Source organism: Bubalus kerabau, chromosome 11, assembly GCF_029407905.1.
Source record: "Bubalus kerabau isolate K-KA32 ecotype Philippines breed swamp buffalo chromosome 11, PCC_UOA_SB_1v2, whole genome shotgun sequence".
NCBI classification, from domain to species: domain Eukaryota; kingdom Metazoa; phylum Chordata; class Mammalia; order Artiodactyla; family Bovidae; genus Bubalus; species Bubalus kerabau.
Genome location: NC_073634.1, coordinates 12,228,201 through 12,250,589, shown reverse-complemented (window position 1 = coordinate 12,250,589; position 22,389 = coordinate 12,228,201). Strand labels below are relative to the sequence as shown.

At 50.7% G+C, this 22,389-nt stretch overlaps 1 protein-coding gene across 3 annotated transcripts in view; it reads left to right on the top strand.

Annotated features, from left to right (window-relative positions):
- Positions 1 to 21,376, top strand: part of TGFBRAP1 (transforming growth factor beta receptor associated protein 1) — a 34,143-nt gene extending 12,767 nt beyond the window's left edge. Inside the window, exons 4-13 of one of the 3 annotated variants that reach the window (XR_008700142.1) lie at positions 328 to 482; positions 8,215 to 8,297; positions 9,254 to 9,595; positions 11,501 to 11,558; positions 13,227 to 13,370; positions 14,280 to 14,423; positions 15,169 to 15,328; positions 16,571 to 17,004; positions 18,832 to 19,355; positions 20,092 to 21,376. Coding sequence is in view for 1 of the 3 variants with exons in the window: in XM_055539535.1 (XP_055395510.1) it covers positions 328 to 482; positions 8,215 to 8,297; positions 9,254 to 9,595; positions 11,501 to 11,558; positions 13,227 to 13,370; positions 14,280 to 14,423; positions 15,169 to 15,328; positions 16,571 to 17,004; positions 18,832 to 19,008 (1,697 nt within the window). In the remaining 2 variants the exon portion in view is untranslated. Of the gene's footprint in view, positions 1 to 327; positions 483 to 8,214; positions 8,298 to 9,253; positions 9,596 to 11,500; positions 11,559 to 13,226; positions 13,371 to 14,279; positions 14,424 to 15,168; positions 15,329 to 16,570; positions 17,005 to 18,831 lie in introns of all 3 variants that reach the window. The other 2 variants (XR_008700141.1, XM_055539535.1) reach the window with 2 other exon arrangements.
- Positions 21,377 to 22,389: the final 1,013 nt, after the last annotated feature.

The window sequence follows — 22,389 nt, the reverse complement described above, 5'->3', positions numbered from 1 at the left end:
ATTGCTCATTTTCTGTGATGGAGCTCTACAGACTCATATGGATCTATTCAACTGGCTTTAAATTTATCAGCATCATAGAATAAAAAAAGGCAAAGCATCTTTATGTCTTATACTTCAAAAATGTAGTGTTAAGAGTTTGCCTTTTTCTCATGATGGAAAGAAGATAAGAGAAGCATTAATTTCTGATTGCCGTGGCGATTCTCTGTTGGGAGAACTGTGATGACATTGTTCAGACGTCAGCTTGCGCTCCTGTGTGGGGTGAAAGCGGGGTGTTTTCTTGCCAGCACAGTGTCTGTTTCCTCTCCAACCTGTTCCATTTCTTCCCAGGAAGAGTGATCGTTGCCACGAGTAAAGGTGTTTACATCTTGGTTCCGCTACCTCTGGAAAAACAAATACAGGACCTGTTAGCCAGCCACCGAGTGGAGGAGGCTCTAGTTCTAGCGAAAGGCGCTCGGAGGAACATCCCAAAGGAAAAATTTCAGGTTTGTAGTCAGCTAGCCATGTGGAAACGTGCCTCCAAGCTAACATTAGAAAATGTTAGGATCTAAGGGCGCCAGGCCCTGCAGACCACTTTGTGTCTGTCATTCAAGTTCTCTGTGCGTCCACGTCATACAGATAAGGACGCAGGCTGCGGGAGGGGGTCACGATGCCGGCAGAGGCCAAGCCAGGATTTGAGCCTCTGACATGATTCCCATGCTTAATACACCACATTGTATTTCCAATCGTGTTCCTCCAGAGTAGACTACGGGCACTGTGATTACAAGCCAAGAGATCCTCAGCGTAATTGGTTTCCCAATGTAGAATTTGTATTTGTTGGGATGGGGTTTAATTTTTTAAGTTTCTGTTATCTGTAGGAAAAGCTTTGTGAACCATACTCATAAATCGTCTAATATTGCTGAAATCCATATAATTAATTTCCTTAGGAGAAAGCTTGTAATGCATTTAAGAAATGCTAGCTTTAATATCGTTGGTATGATCAATATAGTTGATGAAACAATCATGAATTATTCTCACATCTGATGAAATCAGGTTTTCTCAAATTTGCTTCTTGATTGGTTGCAAGGTGAGTTCAGGTCACTCTATGTATTTGAGAATGATGACGACTGAGTGACTTCACTTTCACTTTTCACTTTCATGCACTGGAGAAGGAAATGGCAACCCACTCTAGTGTTCTTGCCTGGAGAATCCCAGGGACGGGGGAGCCTGGTGGGCTGCCGTCTATGGGGTCGCACAGAGTCGGACACGGCTGAAGTGACTCAGCAGCAAAGTGTAATATTGGTGCATGCACGCTTCTTACAAACATCTAAGTCACTCATGAAAGATTCTCATGAAGTCAGAGTGATCCCCCTCTTGTTACCTGCTGGCCAGATTTTCAGGACGATATGGTTTGTGGGATGAAGCTGTGCTTTCTGGCCTCCGTGGCTTTTTGCAGCAGAAGGTAGACTAAAGGTGGAAAAAGTCAGGACGTGTCATTTATGGTCACAGGATAAATATTGATAAACTTTTCATCTTTATTCCTTATTTTAAAAAGTTTTATTGAAGTATAATTGATTTACAGTGTTGTGTTAATTACTGTGACTCAGTTATAAATATATATACATTCTTATTCATATTCTTTTCCATTATTGTTATTGCAGGATTTTGACTGTAGTTCCCAGGTTGCGCTAGTGGTAAAGAACCTGCCTGTCAATGCAGAAGACAGAAGAGGTGTGGGTTCGATCCCTGGGTCTGGAAGATCCCCTGGAGAAGGAAATGGCAACCCACTCCAATATTCTTGCCTAGAGAATCCCACGGACAGAGAGAGGAGCCTGGTGGGCTACAGTCCACGGGGTCGCAAAGACCTGGACATGACTGAGTGATTTAGCACACATGCAGCCTGTGCTATGCAGCAGGACCTTGTTTATCTATCCTGTGTGCTGGCATCTGCTAATCCCAAACTCCCAGGCCTCCCCTCACCCCAGCCCTATTCCGTGTGTTTCAAGTGAGATGATCTGGGAACTTTCAGCAGGGGGCAGCAAAGCACAGAGAAGGAAGCTGTCAGTTCAGGGCGAGTTTCCGAGTGGAGAGCACCTGTTTCTGCCCAGTACATTGCATCCTGGTGGGAAGGCCAGTGGGGCTCTGGCGGCCTCTGCTCTCAGCTCCTCTCCCCTGGGAGTGGCCTCGGGGGGACGGGCACATATCAGGATCCCCTCTTGGACACACCCAGGGACATACCTCAAATGTGTCTTAAAGAGGCTTCCTGTGTTGAATTTTTGCCTCCCCCTTGTTTTCCCATGAGCACCTGGACAGTGGGCACTGGCTAGTGTTGGCCCTTATCCTGCCCTCCTGTGTGATGTCCCTGTTGGGGTCTGTCCATCTGGCAAACCCCTGTCTCCCCCCACCCCCTGTTGTTTTAGACTCCTATTTGGGCCCAGGATATGCAGCCTCAATGACCTTGAACTTGGCCCTGGTTCTCGTGCCTGCATGACCACGGGGAGCCCTCCTCCCTTTTTGCTGGAATTGTGTTCACAGCCCCCTCCTGCATGTCTGCAGCCCATCCACCACGCCACCGCCAAAGGAGCTTTCTGACGTGTCCACACCCCTTGCTGTAGGGCCTACAGCGGGCACCTCCTGGCCAGATCAGGTCCACACCAGGTGGCCTTGGTGGCTGGACCCTGCCCACATCCCCAGCCTCTCCCACCGCCTCTGTCCCCCTGTGACTGGGCCTGAGCCACCTGCCGCCTGTGTACTGGGTAGGCACTCCAGAAGCACCCTGAGAACAGGTCAGAAATAAGCAGCGTCACCGACCAAAGACGGAGGGTGCTGGGGAAGACAGCTGCCTCTGGGCGTCCCTGGGGAGTCTCGGCTGGTCTCCGCCCCTGCGCCATTGCTTTCTTCCCTTGTTGTTTGTGCTATTTTTTGTCAGTGGAGAAAACATCCATCATCCACCAAATACAGGGTTTTTGGTTTTTTTAGATTTTTTTTTTTTAATGTGGGCCATTTTAAAAATCTTTATTGAATTTGTTACAGTATTGTTTCTGATTTTTTATTTGGTTTTTTGGCTGCAAAGCTTGTGGGATCTTAGTTCCCCAACCAGGGATTGAACCCACACCCCTTGCCTTAGAAGGCAAAGTCTTAACCACTGAACCACCGGGGAAGTCCCCTAAAATATGGTTTCTATACTGTGCTTACATATGTCTCTTCTCTGAATCTGCCCCATCCTCCAGGCAGCACTGACTCCTCTGAGCTCCCACGGTTATCCCTGTTAACCTATAACACACAGCCGTTTACTCCCCAGCTCCAGCTCACTCCTCCCCCAGTCCTGGGCAGACACTCGCCTCCATTTCCCTCGGCCCCTGCTCGCGCCTGGGGCTGAACATCGAGGAATGAGTGATGGTTGATTCAGAGCTTTGAACTGGTCTTCAAACAGCTAGGCTCTGTGGATCAGGGAGCAGAGGAGTTTTGGTTTAAAATAGAACTATGAGAGGAAAAGAAGACAGTATTGACAAAAAGGTTCAGAGATAATGTCTCATTCATATTAATGTGTTTTTAAGGGTTGACTGTGACTTTTACAAGGATTAGGGATGTTAGTTATTTTAACTTTAGGAGGCTTTGCAATCACATGCTAGACCCTGGGCTCAGGAAAACCAGAAAGTGGGGAGGGAAAGAGACCAGAAGTTGAGGGGACTGGCTTTTCACAGTTCGCCTTTCTCTCCATTAAAGCGAGTGTTGGTTTTGCTTCACTGAGTTCTGAATTAGGGAGGGATTTATGGAGAAGTTTAACTGTGGGACTCGGATTAAAGGAATATTCCTTCCAGAGATCCAAAAGGTGAGAAGGCTTAGATCTTTAAGAAGCCAAGCTTAAATTATATTAAGGTTTGGGATGTTGTAAAGACAGAGGCAGTGAGGGGGTATTTACAGACATAGGTGTGTGTCTTATAGAAAGCTTGTTTGATGTGTATCATGTAGTATGGATAGTGTCATATTTAAGCTTGGGCTTTGATACCTGTTCTTTTTTTTTTTTTTCCCATTTTAAGCTTGGGCTTTGATACCTGTTCCTTTTTTTTTTTCCCATTTCATCTAAAACTATTTCACTGTGTGTCTTCAAAAGACAAGAAAGCCCCCCTTTGAAACATAAGTGTCACATACATCTCCGAAATAAACACTGATTCCTTCCTAGGCTGGGGCGTCCCATCTGCCCAAGTGTCGCCAGTTGTCCTGTAAATGTTTGCATCTTGCATCCTTTCAATCCTGGAGGGAAATCCTGTTAGGGCTGCACCGAAAGATTTCTCTGTTTCAGAGTCATGGGGCCCAGTTCTCTGAGCTGGTCTGCCACCTACTCTTTCCTGTAGATACTTCAGTTCAGTTCAATTCAGTCACTCAGTCGTGTCCGACTCTTTGCCACCCCATGAATCGCAGCACGCCAGGCCTCCCTGTCTATCACTAACTCCCGGAGTTCACTCAGACTCACGTCCATCGAGTCGGTGATGCCATCCAGCTATCTCATCCTCTGTCATCCCCTTCTCCTCCTGCCCCCAATCCCTCCCAGCATCAGAGTTTTTTCCAATAAGTCAACTCGTCGCATAAGGTGGCCAAAGTACTGGAGTTTCAGCTTTAGCATCATTCCTTCCAAAGAAATCCCAGGGCTGATCTTCTTCAGATTGGACTGGTTGGATCTCCTTGCAATCCAAGGGACTCTCAAGAGTCTTCTCCAACAGCACAGTTCAAAAGCATCAATTCTTCTGCGCTCAGCCCTCTTTATAGTCCAACTCTCACATTGATACATGACCACTGGAAAACCATAGCCTTGACTAGACGGACCTTTGTTGGCAAAGTAATGTCTCTGCTTTTTAATATACTATCTAGGTTGGCCATAACTTTCCTTGCAAGGAGTAAGCATCTTTTAATTTCATGGCTGCAGTCACCATCTGCAGTGATTTTGGAGCCCAAAAAAATAAAGTCTGACACTGTTTCCACTGTTTCCCCATCTATTTCCCATGAAGTGATGGAACCAGATGCCATGATCTTCATTTTCTGAATGTTGAGCTTTAAGCCAACATTTTCTCTCTCTACTTTCACTTTCATCAAGATGCTTTTTAGTTCCTCTTCACTTTCTGCCATAAGGGTGGTGTCATCTGCATATCTGAGGTTATTGATATTTCTCCTGGCAATCTTGATTCCAGCTTGTGCTTCTTCCAGCTCAGCATTTCTCATGATGTACTCTGCATAGAAGTTAAATAAGCAGGGTGACAATATACAGCTTTGACATATTCCTTTTCCTATTTGGAACCAGTCTGTTGTTCCATGTCTAGTTCTAACTGTTGCTTCCTGACCTGCATATAGGTTTCTCAAGAGGCAGGTCAGGTGGTCTGTTATTCCCATCTCTTTCAGAATTTTCCACAGTTTATTGTGATCCACACAGTCAAAGGCTTTGGCATAGTCAATAAAGCAGAAATAGATGTTTTTCTGGAACTCTCTTGCTTTTTCCACGATCCAGCGGATGTTGGCAATTTGATCTCTGGTTCCTCTGCCTTTTCTAAAACCAGCTTGAACATCTGGAAGTTCACGGTTCACATAGCGTTGAAGCCTGGCTTGGAGAATTTTGAGCATTACTTTACTAGCATGTGAGATGAGTGCAATTGTGCGGTAGTTTGAGCATTCTTTGGCATTGCCTTTCTTTGGGATTGGAATGAAAACTTTTTCAGAGTTCAATGAGACCTTTTCCAGTCCTGTGGCCACTGCTGAGTTTTCCAAATTTGCTGGCATGTTGAGTGCAGCACTTTCACAGCATCATCTTTCAGGATTTGGAATAGCTCAACTGAATTCCATCACCTCCACTAGCTTTGTTCATAGTGATGCTTTCTAAGGCCCACTTGACTCCACATTCCAGGATGTCTGGCTCTAGGTGAGTGATCACACCATCATGATTATGTTGGTCGTGAAGATCTTTTTTGTACAGTTCTTCTGTGTATTCTTGCCACCTCTTCTTAATATCTTCTGCTTCTGTTAGGTCCGTACCATTTCTGTCCTTTATTGAGCCCATCTTTGCATGAAATGTTCCCTTGATATCTCTAATTTTCTTAAATCTCTAGTCTTTCCCATTCTGTTGTTTTCTTCTATTTCTTTGCATTGATCACTGGAGAAGGCTTTCTTATCTCTTCTTGCTATTCTTTGGAACTCTGCATTCAGATGCTTATATCTTTCCTTTTCTCCTTTGCTTTTCACTTCTCTTCTTTTCACAGCTATTTGTAAGGCCTCCTCAGACAGCCATTTTGCTTTTATGCATTTCTTTTCCATGGGGATGTTCTTGATCCCTGTCTCCTGTACAATGTCACGAACCTCCATCCATAGTTCATCAGGCACTCTGTCTATCAGATCTAGTCCCTTGAATCTGTTTCTCACTTCTACTGTATAATCGTAAGGGATTTGATTTAGGTCATACCTGAATGGTCTAGTGGTTTTCCCTACTTTCTTCAATTTAAGTCTGAATTTGGCAATAAGGAGTTCATGATCTGAGCCACAGTCAGCTCCTGGACTTTGGTTTTATAAAGATTGCTTTATTTATTTATTTTTGGCCATGCTGGGTCTTTGTTGCTGTGCATGGGCTTTCTCTAGTCCGCCAAGCAGGGGATGCTCCCTAGCTGGGTTGTGCAGGCTTCTCATTGCCGTGGTTTCTCACGTGGAGCACTGGCTCCAGGCGTGCGGGCTTCAGTAGTTGTGGTTCCCTGGCTTCTGAGCTCGAGCTCAGTAGCTGTGGCACACGGACTTAGTTGCTTTGCAGCATGTGGGGTCTTAGCTCGCTGACCAGGGATCCAACCCACGTCCCCTGCATGGCAAGGTGGCTTCTTAACCACTGGACCACCAGGGGGGTCCTCAAAGTGGAGTCATAAAAACTGATCAGGTCAGTGGGTGATTACAAAACAGCAGGTACCATGCCAGGATGTGAGGATGCTAAGGTAAATAGTGGAGTGGCTTCAAGGAAGTGATAGCTTCTTGAGCAGCAGGGTGTTCTGGAAGGGGGAGGAATCTAAACGTGATTGGAGTCTTCAGTTGTGAGGCAGTGCAGGCGTGAGCTGAGGTGCTGGAGCCAGGGAGGACACAGCAGAGACGGCTCCCCAGAGCCTTTCAGACAAAGGTGGACAGAGCTCACGGCTGATCAGCTGGGCAGTGACAGGGTCGCGGTGGAATTGAAGACACCACAGGGCATCTTTTTTTTTTTTCTTTTGAATTTTTGATTTCGTATTGGAGAATAGCCGACGAACAACAGGGTGATAGTTTTCAGGTGAACGAGGAAGGGACTCAGGGCATCTTCCCTGAGTGTGCTGCTATTCCTGGAAGTTTCCAGAACCAGGGGCTCGTGGTCCAGGAAATCTGGGTAGGACCAGATGAGACAGAGATAAGCGGCGCTTGTACTGCAGGAATCCTCAGACTGACTGTGGGCCTGAATGTGCGTCACCGCCGGGGGAGGGGACGGAAGGCACAACATCTCCCCAGCTTCAGCAGGAAAGCCTGCTTATTGATCTATCGTTAAATGAGATGGACCCCGTGTTCTGAGGGATGCTCAGAAATGCTGCTGTGAAGAGAGTTCCGCAAGAGTGAAGAGGGGTGGGCAGCTTCTAGGCTGCCGGGAACACTGGCCTTGTTGACATCCATCTGAGCGCTCGAGGTAGCAGCGATCAAGAAAGCCAGGGAGGGTGGGAGGAGGAATACAGACCAGTGGGAAAAAGTGAAAGTGTTTGTCACTCAGTCGTGTCCGACTCTTTGTGACCCCATGGACTGTAACCCACCAGGCTACCCTGACCATGGGATTCTCCAGCAAGAATACTAAGAGCGGGTTGCCATTCCCTTCTCCAGGGGATCCTCCCGACTCAGGGATCAAACCTGTGTCACCTACTCTGCAGGTGGATGCTTTACCACAGAGCCACCAGGGAAGCCCAAAGTATGTTAGTGACTCTGTGATACAGACCAGGATGGATGGGAAATCATGAAGAAGAAGGAGCAATAATTATTCAGAGAACAACTTGATCTCAGGAACAAGGGGTGGATTGACATATATGTGTGTGTACTAACATGTTGAGAATAGTTTTGAATAAACCTTGTTTCTTCCTTACCATATAACTTCAGGATTCCCTGTAATAATTAACATGTAGTCTGGGTTGTGACCAGGACCTCAGTTTCCCTCCCTTGGTGAGTGACTCCAGCTGGTCTGAGCGACGACGCCTGTGTCCCCTGCAGGTCATGTACCGGCGGATCCTGCTGCAGGCGGGCTTCATACAGTTTGCACAGCTCCAGTTCCTGGAAGCTAAAGAACTCTTCAGGTAACTCGAGGTGTTGGCAGCGAGCCCTCCTGTGTCCCTGCAGTCAGGTCTGCGGTTGGACCTCCGTCGTCACTGGGATGCTGTGACGGGAGAGTCGCGTAGCTGCAGTGCTCTGGGAGGAGTGGGGAGGCCCCCGCCCCCCTTAGCCCAGGGGTCACTGTCGTGTGTCTTCAGGGTGGGGCTGATGAGAGGCGTACAGAGTGGTCCTCGGAGAGAGGAGACGGCAGTTCTAAAGAGCACATGTGATGACCTGTGGATTCCCTGAGGGCTTGGTTTCCCTTTGCTCCAGAGATTTTAACTAAAGGCTGTGAGTCTAGAGAGAGAGCAGGTGGATTTATGAGAACTGTTCTTGTTCTAGAGACACTGTGAACCATGTGCTCCTGACTCAGTGTCTTAGGAAGCCATGGTCCCTTCTGTACGTCATGAATCCTGCACACGGGGGCCCTCCCACCCCCACTCCCTACATGGCCCAGCACCCCATCCCCAGCAGCCCTTCTTCTGGTGGGGGGGAGCAAGAGGGGGTGGTCAGGTGTGTGCTCCGGGGTCAGCAGCTGTTTATGTTCGCTCAGCACTCATGCAGAAGATCAAATTGCACCTGCTATGATAGCCCTTAAATGTCCCACGAAGGTGTGGTCTGTAGAGTAAGTTTTCTAAACGTCCAAGTAGAACAGACTTTGCACTTCCAAGCCGTGAAGGAGGAGGTGTGCACCGAGCCTCAGAATCCGCCTTGGATCAGAGGTGCAGTGCCACTGCCGTTCCTTCCTGCCCGGGCTTGCAGGGACCACCCTCAGCCCTGGGGGTGTGATGTCCTCGGCGGCCGAGCCCCCTGTTCCATTGTGGGGCCTGAGGTTGGCGGAGCGTGGTGCTGGGCTCTGCGGGCAGTGGTGGGGTCCACTCCCAGTTGGCTTGCACCCTTCTCTCTCTATGCTTCACAAACTCCGCCCCTGTGGTTGCAGGAGCGGCCAACTCGACGTGCGGGAGCTCATTTCCCTGTACCCGCTCCTGCTGCCCACGTCCTCCTCGTTCACCCGCTCCCACCCGCCCCTGCACGAGTTCGCAGACCTCAACCAGCTGACACAGGGTGACCAGGACAAGGTGGCCAAATGCAAGCGCTTCCTCATGAGTTACCTGAACGAGGTCCGCAGCACAGAGGTGGCCAACGGCTACAAGGAGGACATCGACACGGCCCTGCTCAAGCTGTACGCCGAGGCCAACCACGACAGCCTGCTGGACCTGCTGGTCACCGAGAACTTTTGTCTGCTGCCCGACAGCGCCGCCTGGCTGGAGAAGCACAAAAAGTGAGTGTCTTTCCATCCCCACCCCAGACGCTCCCCAGGGGCTCCCCGCCTGGCCCTTCCCTGCCCCCCACCTTCGGATGCTGTTGTGCTACTGATGAACCAGAGCGACTTCCGAGTCCCACACCTTCCTCCAGGGACCACCTGTCACCCTTGGGTTCGTCAGCCCCATCACGGTCTGCAGACTGGCCAAAGGGGTCTCAGAGACCACTCAGCTCCCATGTCAGTCACTCAGATGGGTCCATCTCTAGGCAACCACATGGACTGTAGCCCGCCAGGCTCCTCTGTCCATGGGATTTCCCAGACAAGAATACTGGAGTGGGTTGCCATTCCCTTCTCCAGGGGATCTTCCTGACCCAGGGACTGAACCCGCATCTCCTGCACTGCAGGCAGATTCTTCACCGTCCGAGCCACCAGGAAAGCCCCTCCATACTAACTCGTTAATGACAGAACATGCAGTCATGGGCCTTGTGAGTCCGCGCATCGTCCCATCTTCTCCGTGTTCCTTCTCAATGGGATTGGCCTGTGCTAGCTGCCACATGTGTGTTGGTAAAATGACAACTCACTTCAGCCACTGATGACCAGATTGAATAGAGAGGCGGATACCTGGATAAGTAGATAGAAAGGCAGGCTTCCTGATCCTGTGGGCAAAAGGGATCAAACTCTGCCTTCATTACAGGCATGAGCTGGTCAGCACCCATCCCCTTGCTGACTGACCGCCGGGTACCATGCGGGCCTGTCTGCAGCGATGACCCGACTAGACCAGCTTCATCCTGGGGGCAGGGGTCTAAGCCTTCCAGGCCTGGGCTGGGGGTTTCTTTAAGAATGAGGGTGTTGGGTGCTCCCTGTAAGAGTTTCTGTCTGTGACCTTTGTTGAGCATGTGACATGGCCGAGGTGCTGGTCAAATCCTGGGGGACGGGCTCACAGCCCAAACCCCGTTCAGAGGCGGGACATCACGGGCCGGTGACTGGTCTCCACGCAGGCGGTGTCTTCTTCGGCCGTTTCCCTGAGTTTCCAGAATGCACTGTGGAGCAGAGTGATTTATGAAGGAACCAGACAATGCCCTGCCCTCTGGTGGCAGCGACGCTGCGACTTGGGACGGGAGGGTCCGGCGAGTCAGTGTAACGCTCTAAAATCTCCCTAGAGAAGAGAAGGGTTCCAGGGGATAGTGTAGTGTCTTTGCTCTTTGAGGGGAGAAGCCTGACAGTCCCTGAGGCAGCTTGCCGGGAGAGGAGGGGGACCAGGAGGGGACACCCCTAAGAGCCGGGGAGGTGGGAACAGCTCTCGATCCAGGCAGTCCCGTCTTCTCACTGATCCTGTCCACTTAGAAATGAGAACACAAGGGCCACAGAGGGTGAGCTGCTTGCTCAGGGTCATACAGTCCATGAGTGATGAAACCTGGATTGAAACTCAGGGCCCAGGACTGTGGGTGCCCCCCTGCCCCTGCCACCCTGACTCTCCCTGACCTGTTCTCTGCCATGCCTGCATGCTGTTGGCCTTTCTTGCAGTTCAGAATCCCCCCTTCCAGAATAGCTCACACAGCCTCCCTTCCAAACAGTCTTAATTCCCTGTGATGATTTTAATTTCCCTCAAGAGATGGGAAATCATACTATTATTGGAAGTAAATAAAGCAATTCCCAATGCGAGTTTCCATCGTATAATTGTAGTTTTACTTTTCAGCTTATCTTAGATTTGAATATGGTCCTTTATGGAAGTTGATAGGGAATACATTTTCATATGATACGTAAATAAACAGAGGTGGGGGTCTTCTTGCTGCTTGAAATGTGTTGCTGATCTGAGTTGAATAGAACACGCGGGGCTGGGGAGAGGGCTGGGGCATCGCTGTGGGGGTGCCACCCGCAGTTTGCGGTCAGGAGAGGGTGCCCTGACCCTGAGCTTTCTTGCAGGTACTTTGCTCTGGGCCTGCTCTACCATTACAACCACCAAGACGCCGCTGCGGTTCAGGTGAGTTCAGAGGCTTCTAGGTGTTGCTGTAAAACCACGTTTAACTCCGAGTTACTTGAAAAAAAAAAAAAAAAAAATCACAGCTTGGTAGAGACCGCTCTTGCCTGATCATAGCCCTTTTTACAGAACAAAAGTGACACCGTTTTAGAAAGTAAATTCCCCGAGAAACACCAGCCAAGGATTTTCTTGTCTTTGCCTTTCTGTCTCTCTAAAGAACATTGTTAAGACTGAGTTTTTTTAAATGTGAGAAAAATAGGATTTCATACTGAGCCACGAGGCCTGTGACATCATTGCCTTATCAGAAATTGAGACTGTGAGTAGTAGTTTGTGATTTCTACCATTAATGACAGCAAGTTTTGCAGGCAGCTGAGTTGCACATCATCTGCGACAAAACTAAAGCTGATTAAGGCCAGTCGCTTGCCCATGGGACACCACTGGTCAGGGGGGAACTGGGGTCTGAGCCAGTGCTCCGGGCCTTGGCAGGGGTTCTGTGCTCAGATGTCTCGGCCTGTCTCTTACGTCTTTTGTGAGCGGCTGGGAACACGGCAGTGCTCACAAACTCACCAAACATGCCTGGTTGCTTTGAGAAACTACCATGATAATCTGATTGTGGAATAGGTAAAAAAAAAAAATTCCCATCAACATGTACCCCCATGGCTAAGAACAGATTTGGGAGTCTAAGATAGCATTTTCATTTTTTTAAACACCAAGTTGTAAGAATTGTAGTTTGCTTTAAATGTATTAATAACATTAGCAGAGCTGCATAGAGAAGAATTTATAAAACTGAAGTAATTAGGAATAAATCTCCATCTATGGCAGAATTTTTTTAATGACACATTTCAATGATTGTGTGAGTAGTTGGGTTTAGGGAATTCAGCACTGAAGAAATTAGTAATATAGAAAATGTTTGTACACTTGTATCAGAATTGCAGCGTTTACACTGCCCACCTGTTTCTCAGGCTTCTTGCTGGGGGTGTGGTTCAAAGGTCAGTGTGGACAGGTGGGTGAGGTCTGCGGCACAGGGATGATGCAAGACAGGCTCCCAGACAGCGCCCATCTCTTCCACCCCTCGTGATGCCAATTCATTCTGAGTCTCAAAGTAAGATTCCATCTACACGGCAAGGAAGTGCCTGAGTGAAATAGCAAAGGCCTTTATTATGAGAATCTACCCTGAGCCTCGTGCCCACAGGGGTGGGAACACCAGGGCACAGGGTCACTGAAGTGTTAGAAAGCACATCTGAGTACAGCAGCCCAAAAGGGGCTTCAAAATGAGGAATTCCTGTGATCGAGAAGGTGGAAACGCCTAGCTGATGGGTGCAGGTCAATTTCGTCTCTGTCCAAACATTGTCAATGATTATTTTATTTCAGGAAAAGACGTTTTATAATGCATCCACGTCTCCCCATATTTTATATTTACTATTTGTATTACTGAGATCTCACGAGAAAGAAAAGAAAGAACTTGATGCTTTATGTTCTTTATTTCTTAGGCCATGTCCTCTGTATTTTTTTCATTTATTAGAAAAAAATTAAGATGGACTTAAGCCTTTAAAGTTTGTGTTACCACTCTGAAATATTTCAAGGCCAAGTAAGCACACGCACATCCTCTCTAAGCTGGTTCTAAGCTGTCTGTGTCCTTCGATCCCACCCGTCCCGGCTCCGCCCCTCCAGCTCTGGGTGAGCATCGTGAACGGGGACGTTCAGGACTCCACGCGCTCAGACCTGTACGAGTACATCGTGGACTTCCTCACCTACAACACTGACCCCGACCTCGTGTGGCGGCATGCCGACTGGGCCCTGCAGAGGAGTCAGGAGGTTCGTGCTTCAGCAGTGCCTTTGCAGGCGGGCGGTGTGTTCAGACGGGCTGGGGAAGCGTCTCCAGGCTGGTCACATGGTGGAACTGAGACTTGGGTCCTGGCTCATAGAACTCGGAGTCCATGCTCATTAGAGCTATGCTGTGTTTTGGGGTTGTGGAGTGTGTGTGTGTGTGTGAGAGACGGAGCGTGCATGTGTAAGTCCAGGGACACGCTCCCCCCGACCCCCACCACCTCAGTAGCATTTCTTGGAAGATAGTGTTGTACTACGAGCTCCAGTGACTGTCGGGAGGCGGCCTGGAGATGCTGGGGTCCCTCGCGGGTCAGGCACACAGTCTGTCGGGGCGTCTGGAGAACCAAGTTGACTGAATCTTCAGCCGCTTATATCCTCTTTCACTTACCATAAGTGGACGTCCTTCTTTTGCTTGATCTGAGTGTAACAAAGCTGTCGTTTCACAGATTGTGGAAACCCGCTATATAAATGTGTGGTTCTTTAGTTTCCAAGCCTTTTATTTATTTATTTTTAAGATTTTTTTTTTTTTTAATGTGAACCACTTTCACAGTCTTCATTGAATTTGTTACAGTATTGCTTCTGTCTTATGTGTGGGGTCTTTTGCCCCTGAGGTGTGTGGGATCTTCACTCCCCAGCCAAGGATTGAACCTGCACGCCCTGCCTTGAAAGGCGGAGCCTTAACCACTAGACCACCAGGGAAGTCCACCCCCAGCTTTTTTAGAAGGCCCAGCGGGAGCTCTGGGTCATTTCCTGTCTCTGTCAGCACTCCACACTGCTCTGGTTTTCTGAATCATCACGATTTTGACAGTGCTTTTACCCAAAGCATGCAGCACTCACAATAAAGATAAGATGGGGTCTTTGAAAAGCACGCTGACCAAATGGCTACTTTTCTTTCAGGTCGGAGTTCAGGTTTTCACCAAGAGACCACTAGACGAACAGCAGAGTGGTTTTAACCCAGATGATATCATCAGTTGCCTTAAGAAATACCCTCAAGCCCTGGTTAAGTACCTGGAGCATCTCGTCACAGAAAGGAGACTGCAGGTGAGGCCCGGCTCTCAGGCCAACGTCGTGGGTTTGCAGGGGCCCCATGGAGACCTGAACTTGGCCAATGGGTCTAACTGAACGTCTTATGTTCCTGGTGCTCAATCTGTACTTGTGGGAGGTCAGAGAGGGAACCAGACATTTGTGAAAGAGACCAGAGGCCCAGGTGGCTTGTTTTCACCCTCCACCTCTTGTCCCATCCACTTTCATTTTTCTTCTTTGTTTTTCTTCCTTGTTATTATTCTTAAAGGAAATGAGTGAAGCTTCCTTTCTTTGGAGGCAGCTAAATCTTGTGGGCCTTACCTAAATCCTGTGGCCCTTACTTCTCAGAATGAGATACTTTCCCCTAGATTCTGTTTCATTCTATTTATTATTTATTAGGCTGCATTGGGTCTCAGTTGTGGCACGTGGCATCTTCCTTGTGGCATGCGGGCTCTTTCCTGTGGGCTTAGTTGCCCCCCAGCATGTGGGATCCTAGCTCCCCGACTAGGGATCAAACCTGCGTCCCCTGCGTTGGAAGGTGAAGCCTCGACCACTGGACCCCAGGGCAGTCTCCCATAAAGTTTATATTCAGCTCCTCCATCATGCTTTCTGAAAGCTTTCTCTCCAGTACTTGCATTCTATTGACCTGGAGCCCCTGCTCACGTCACACATCTGGGCTCCCACACATGCCGTCAGGGGCGGGGGTGGGGTGGTCTTCAGGCCCCCTGCACATGCTGCCTGTCTGCTCGCCCCTGTCCTGCAGAAGGAGGAGTACCATACGCACCTGGCTGTCCTCTACCTGGACGAGGTGCTGCAGCAGAGGCCCTGCACCCCCGACAAGGATGCAGAAGTGACTGAGACGCAGGCGAAGCTGCGACGCCTGCTCCAGGAATCTGATCTCTACCGAGTCCACTTTCTGATGGGTGAGTGGACCCACGTAGCCTCTGTGGATAAACGTCACAGGGTGCGGGGGGGACAAGGCGGCGGTCTGTGAGCCTCTGTGGCACCGAGTCAGCCTCCCGGAGGCCAGGGGTGCCTCCCATCTGTCCTCTGCCCTCTGGCCACAGATAGGCCCTTTAGCCAATGACCCAGAGGCTGCGCAGGGTGCTGGGAGGTCTGTGCATTCGCTGAGCAGAGCTGCTTTGGACTTGCTCACTCGGCTTTGAAGCCCTCTGATCAGTTCCTTCTGAGGCTCAGGCTGTAACCATGACTTTGCTGGCTGGCACTACCCCCAGCAGCCCACTCAGCCACTCCAGGCTGGGAGGAAGGCATCCTTCCTGGAGGGGGTCCAGTTTTCACTTCCTCCAGGGCAGGGACCGCAGTGTCCATGTTGTCTGGCAGAGTGAACTGTCTCCTACTCTATGGGCACTGTGGGATTTCCAAGTTGTCCTTACTGGGTTAAAATATTTCTCTTTAGCAGCATTTAACTCTAGTTTTTGAGCATTAGCTACAGTCCTTTCTCATGGTTCATGGGAGGTGTGTCCTGTATAGACCCCACAATTGAACTCACAGGCACTACACCATCAGGCCTGGCAAACCACTGGCCACATGTTTCCATCCATACCTAACCTTGTTTATGTGTGTTCTGTTGAAAATGCTGTATTTAGTGTATATTGTTGATTCACTGACACTGACCTCATGGCCGGAAAGAAGCACATGACTCAGGCCTGAATGATGTTCCCGTGAAGAACTTTGTCCCAAGGCACCTGGCAGTCCTCCTGTACCTAGACACCCCCAAACTCTGTTACCCAAGGCGGTGTCCAGGTAGCCAGAGTGGCAGTGTTTAGGGCTGTCTGGGCAGCCTGGGGGACTTCTCAGTGGCTCAGCAGTAAAGAATCTGCCTGCCACTGCAGGAGACACAGGTTTGATCCCCGGGTCGGGAAGATCCCCTGGAGGAGGAAATGGCAACCCATTCTAGAATTCATGCCCAGGAAATCCCATGAACAGAGGAGCCTGGTGGGCTACAGTCTATGGGGTCGCAAAAGAGTTGGACGACTGAGCAGCTGAGCACAGGCAGCCTGGGTGGTGGCGTCTCGGGGTTTCCATGTAGCCAGAGTTGCTTTGGGCACTCTTAAGCTCACGGTGCTGGCGGGCAGGTGCAAGGCTGGATGTCCCCCGCCTGGCACGGGCGCTTCAGTCCCTCACTGGCAGGTCCCACCCCGCAGACAGGACCCGGGGCGCCGGGCTGCCCCTGGAGAGCGCCATCCTGCACGGGAAACTGGAGCAGCATGAGGAGGCATTGCGCATCCTGGTCCACGAGCTGGCGGACTTCCCGGCAGCAGAGGACTACTGCCTCTGGCGCTCTGAGGGCCGCGACCCACCCTACCGCCAGCGGCTCTTCCACCTGCTGCTGGCTGTCTACCTGGGCCCTGGCCCTGCCCCGCCCGCGCGGACCGTGGCTGCCGTGGACCTGCTGAACCGCCGCGCCGTGGAGTTCGACGCAGCCCAGGTGCTGCAGCTACTGCCGGGCACGTGGTCAGTGCAGCTGCTCCGCCCGTTCCTGATGGGCGCCATGCGGGACGGCATCCACGCCCGGAGGACCGCGCAGGTGGCCGTGGGCCTGGCCAGATCGGAAAACCTCATCCACAAATATGACAAGGTGAGAGCTCGGCCCTCCTGGGTGAGACGTTTAACGTTGATGTTAACCCTGGAAAAACAGTCTTGGTCTGTTTTCTTCTCTATGACTTCGACACAGGGCATGTGTGGGTTACTCACGCAGACACAGCTGTGGGAGCTAGGCTGGCAGTGGTGAGGTCGGGGCAGTCTCCCACCCTGCAGACACCAGCGATCAGGAGAACAGGGGGAGGTTGTGGCCAGGCCCCAGTCCACACCGCAGGTCACGGTGTCACTCCGTCCATCCAGCACATCCGTGCAGAATTGGCTGTTACTGTCCCCTTTCACAGAAGGGGGTGCAGGGATGTGGGGTGTCACAGAAAGCACACAGGAGCCAGGTGTGGACCACAGGCCGGTTCAGAGCCCCATTCTTCATCCTGTCTCCATCCTCCAGGGCTGCTGTAACAGATAAGAGCGAACCCCACAGGCCAGGGGCTCAGATGACTCACAAACAGTTCTCCCTGTCTGGAGGCTGGAAGCCTGGAGTCAAGGTGCCGACTGATTCAGTGCTTTGGGAGGCCCCATCCTTGCTATGTGCACATGTCCAGGCGTGGGCACCAGCCTCCTCTAAGGGCCGTGCAGCCATCATGGGGGCCCCGCCTCCAAACACCGTCCCGCTGGGAGTCAGGGCGTCCACGTAGGGAGAGATACAGGCATTCAGTCCATAGCAGCCCCAGCTCATCAGAAGCTCCTCTCTGGTGAGGCCCTGCGTGTGCCCTGCGGCTGGCAGGATGTCCCTCCAGAGCAGGAATCTGCAGGTTTCTCCCGCTGGGGAGACATCCTTGACCTCCCCCAGTGGAGAAGCTGAGGTCTGGAGGATCTGGCCTCCCTCCTCTGACCAGTCCTTGCCCATCTCACTGTTTCCAGGACACGTGGAAGGAGCAGTGGGCCTGCTGTTCCATTCAGACAGCCTTGATGTCCACCGGTTCCTCTGCCTGTGTCCCATCTCTTCCTTTTGTGCCTGGTGAATGCCTCCTTGAAACCCAGGCTAACCTCTCTCCCCTGTGAAGCCTTCCCATCCCTCTAAGCAGACTAGCACCCCGTATGCTCACCCAGTGCCGCGCCTGTGGTGTCCCTTCCCCTGTGAGGCTTTGGGTACTCTGAGGGCAGGAGCTTCCTTTACTGATCTCCATATTCCTGAGCCAAGGCTGGTGTCATCTTGACGGCATCAAATGTTGTTGAACGACTAAAGAAACTAACAAATATGGTGATTCCCCAAGCCACCAACAGGCTGACTTGCTGGGTTTACTCACGTGAATTGTGCAGAAAGGCTTTTAACTTACAGAACTCAAGTCCTGTGTTTCAGACAGGAAATGATAAAGTTGTATTAGTTTCGTTAATTACCTTTAAAGAAAGGAAATTAAGTGTCCTGGGACAGGTCATGAATGTGCTATGGACAGACCACGTGGCTTGGACCCCGTCTCTTATCTGGCCTCACTTTTCTGGTGTGCAGACAGGGGTAGCAGGAATTAGATGACTTTCTTGGCCTCGTCAGCGTTAACGCTCCATGACTGCATAATGACTTTTTTGAAAGCATCAGGGCTCAGAGAACGTTTGAGAGAGGATCTTGGTGAACAATGCCTCAACCAGAGAAGAAGCAATTACTTTTGAAAAATAAGAAGGCAGTTTTGTAGCTTTTTTGATTTTTCTAGTTCCTGAGGATAGTTTTGTTTATTTTCACTGCTGAGATTCTGTTTCCAGAATTTGATGTTCAAGCTGTCCCCACCAGGGATGACTTTAATAACTACCCAGGGGGTGATGCTCATCAGCTCTGAAAACTGGTCACAGACATCTCCATCTTTTCTTTCTGCAGATGAAGCTGAAAGGAAGCTTCGTTCGACTCTCAGACAAAAAGCTTTGCCAGATGTGCCAAAACCCCTTCCTCGAGCCTGTGTTCATTAGGTACCCCAACGGCGGTCTCGTCCACACCCACTGTGCGGCCAGCAGACACACAGAGCCCAGCTCCCCCAGCGCCGGGGCTCGGACTTGAAGAGGCAGGGCCTTGGGTCCTCAGCTAGCCTGCCGGGTGTGCAGATGGGAGGCTGTGACTGTGCTCTGTCGGCCGTCACTGGGTGCTGGGGGAATTCGGTCCACGGGAAACAGGCTGGGGCCAGCCCCCTGCCTCGGATGGAAATGGACAGTCCCTCCAATAGAGACATGCCAGGTTTCCGCGTCCAGGGACCTCGCCGCCCACAACAGACGTCTGCTCCCTGAGGAAGTGAGCCTTCCTGTACAGCCCAAACAAGTCAGACCCCCACCCCTCGCCCTGATCTGTAGACGCGTGTCCACACTGGAATCGTCTGCTCCAGGGTAACAGCGGTGATCTCGTCCTGGTCGGTGAGTGGCTGGAGAACCCAGCTCTCCATCCTGATTGCCCGCCCACCGGCCACACCTGGGCTCTGCCTCTGCCCTGCAGGACGGCTGACCTTGGGGAGGAATTTTTGTTCCTTTCCACTTCCCATCTGGCTACCAGCCCCCAAAAGATCTGCCTGGGTGCCCCACCCTTCCTTTTGGGGTAAATTCGTTCCCTTCTGGCTGTCTCAAGAATGAGGCTCCGAGAAGCCGCGGACGCGCCTGGAAGAGCTGCTCTCGGGTCTGGAGTCGTCGGCGGGGGTGGGAACCCACGGCGTGTGGCCTGCTGGTTTGAAACTCCACGATTCACATGGTCGAGCAGAACCTTTTATTTGAAGTTCTGTTCTCTTCGTGGTTTTTCTCTAGTTTGGAAATTCACCCATCATGTTCACTAGGGACAGTTTTCCTTATGAAAACATATCTGCCCTTGATCACTTGGGAAGTTAAAAGGGAAAGGTGTGAGCACAAGCCGGGTGTGTTTGCTGGGGCTGCTGGTGGTTGCCTCCATGCTGGGCGGGCTGGGCTGTGGGTGACAGCTTCTCCTGCACTGGGGGTCGTCACCCTTCCCGGGGGAGTGCTGCCCCCACAAGGAAGCCCAGGCAGGCTGCCTTACCTCCCAGCACTTTACACGCCTGTCCTGCGGCTTCCCAGACACACAGGACACAAGTCTCCCGCAACCTCGGCATCGCAGGCCCGCATCCACTCTTGCCTCTCTGTCCAGCATCTCGGGGAAGCTGACGCTGTGGTTACTTCACTGCCCTCCTCTGAATTTCGTCCTGCTGATGACTGACCGACCATCAGGGACTAAGAAGAAAGATGCCATGACCCCTACCATGAAGCTTGGCAGATATGCATCAGCCTGTGTGTGTGATGGGAGGACCCCCAGACCTGGCCTGTGTCCTCAGCCCAGGCCTTATGGACCAGGTGTAGAGCTCACCCACCTGTAGAAAGGATCTGTACTAATAACCGTCCGTGTTCTCGTCCCTCTTGTGATTCGAAGGGGCCGGGAAGCACAGGCACCCGCTTACCCTCCCTGCTGTGTCTCAGTCTCTATAGAGAGTCAATGATGAAGAAATTCTTGCAGCTCGGCTGTGTGCTGTGTGCAATACTGGCAGTCAAAGCCGAGTCACGAGTCTTGCCCTGCAGGCGGCCGTGAAGGCATGCTCATGTTCCTGGGGACGCTATCCTTACAGCCTGTGAGTTTGGGTTTATGCCTCAGAGAACGAGCAGCTAGGACTTGGAATTCTGCACTTCTGAAGGCACTGTTTCTCTCCACGAGATGGGCACAATCCGGGAAAAGCCTCCTGGTTCCTAACTCGGGGGCACAGGTCTTTCTTTGCTCCACACTTTGATCGATATTTTGACGTTTGTTATCCTTTAGAATAATGGAACTAAAGTTGAACAGTTTTCTATCTCTACTGAGCCCTCAGATGCAGCAGGATTCTGTGACCCTGTGCTGAATTGTAAAAACTTTGCCTCTCTAATCAGCGCCCCCACTGACCAGGCCCCTTTCTCAAATTATATTTTTAAAAGTTCATGGTTCTTTCCAGAGGCCTGCTCTTTTGTGATCGTACCGTTGATTAGAGGAATTAGAACCGTCACTCGTTCCTTTCCTCCCTGGGTCAGTTTGGTGTCACCTACCTAGTTAAAACAGCATGAAGTGGACACAGCTGACATTAATATTCTCTGGGCAAGACTTTAATTTCATGAGCTGTTAATCTGCTGTAGCTTATCAGGCATCCCCATGGGAGGGTCGCGTGGGCTATGGAGCCTTGGGCCTGTGCTCCGAGCTGGAAGGACCCAGGGTGTGCTTGAAGGGGATCCGGGGCCTTGGGTCCCGCCCTCAAGTCCCTGCCCATCACACAGCCAGGGTGGCCTGGGCTTCCTGCTCGCCCTCCTATGGAGACCTGGCCCTTTACCCTTTAACCCCTGGATGGGTCCGAAATACACAAGATGTACAAATGTAAACTTGTTGATTTTATTAAAAATCCTTTTAATTCTTTGTTCCTCCTGTAGTTGTTTTTTTAAATAAAAGCTGTCTTGGTGAGAGGATGGCTTCCACCCCCAGGGCATCCAGCCTAAGGGGCTCCTAGAACTTAGTCCTCCGCCCTGGCGGCCCCTCCCAGCTCCATCAAGGACTTGTGTTGGCCACCTCGAAAATCCTTAGGTGTTACTTCACTAAATTGTAAGCGATGCACTTCTGTCTCCTGCGAAGTCTTTAGGTGCTCCTGGACACCTTAAGGCCTTTGGATTCATCCTGCCCTGCACAGTTCAACAAAGGAGATTTCTGGTTACTTCTCTGACAGGTCACCTTTAGCCAGATATTCCTAAAGAAACTTTCTGCCCTTCGCTTTCTGGCCCTGAATATATTCCGAGGATGTTTGTGTGTGCGTGGTCGCCAAGTCGTGTCCAGCCCTTTGCCACCCCAAGGACTACAACACGCCAGGCTTCCCTGTCCTTAACTGTCTTCCAGCGTTTGCTCAAATTATGTCCATCACAGTCTCATCCTCTGTCACCCACTTCTCCTGCCCTCAATCTTCCCCAGCATCAGGGTCTTTTCCAGTGAGTTGGCTGTTCACATCAGGTGGCCAAAGTATTGGAGCTTCAGCTTCAGCACCAGTCTTTCCAATGAATATTCACCATAAGGAAGCCCCCAGATCGATTTCTAGATTCTTTTTCAATACAGTGCTGTTGAAGTTGTTGTTTGGTCCTTAAGTAGTGTCTGACTCTTTGCAACCCCATGGACTGTGGCCCACCAGGCTCCTCTGTCCATGAGATTACCCAGGGAAGAATACTGGAGTGGATTGCCATTTCTTTCTCCATGGGAACTATCAGACCCAGGGATAGAACCTGTGTCTCCTGCATTGGCAGGCAGATTCTTTACCACTAAGCCACCATGGAAGCCCAAGTTGTGGAAGAGTATAATCTAAATTTTACCAAAAAAAAAAAAAAAAAAAAATCTACTTTTAATGTAATTTTTTTAAACTAGAGACTCTTCAACTTTGGGTAAAAAAGAGGT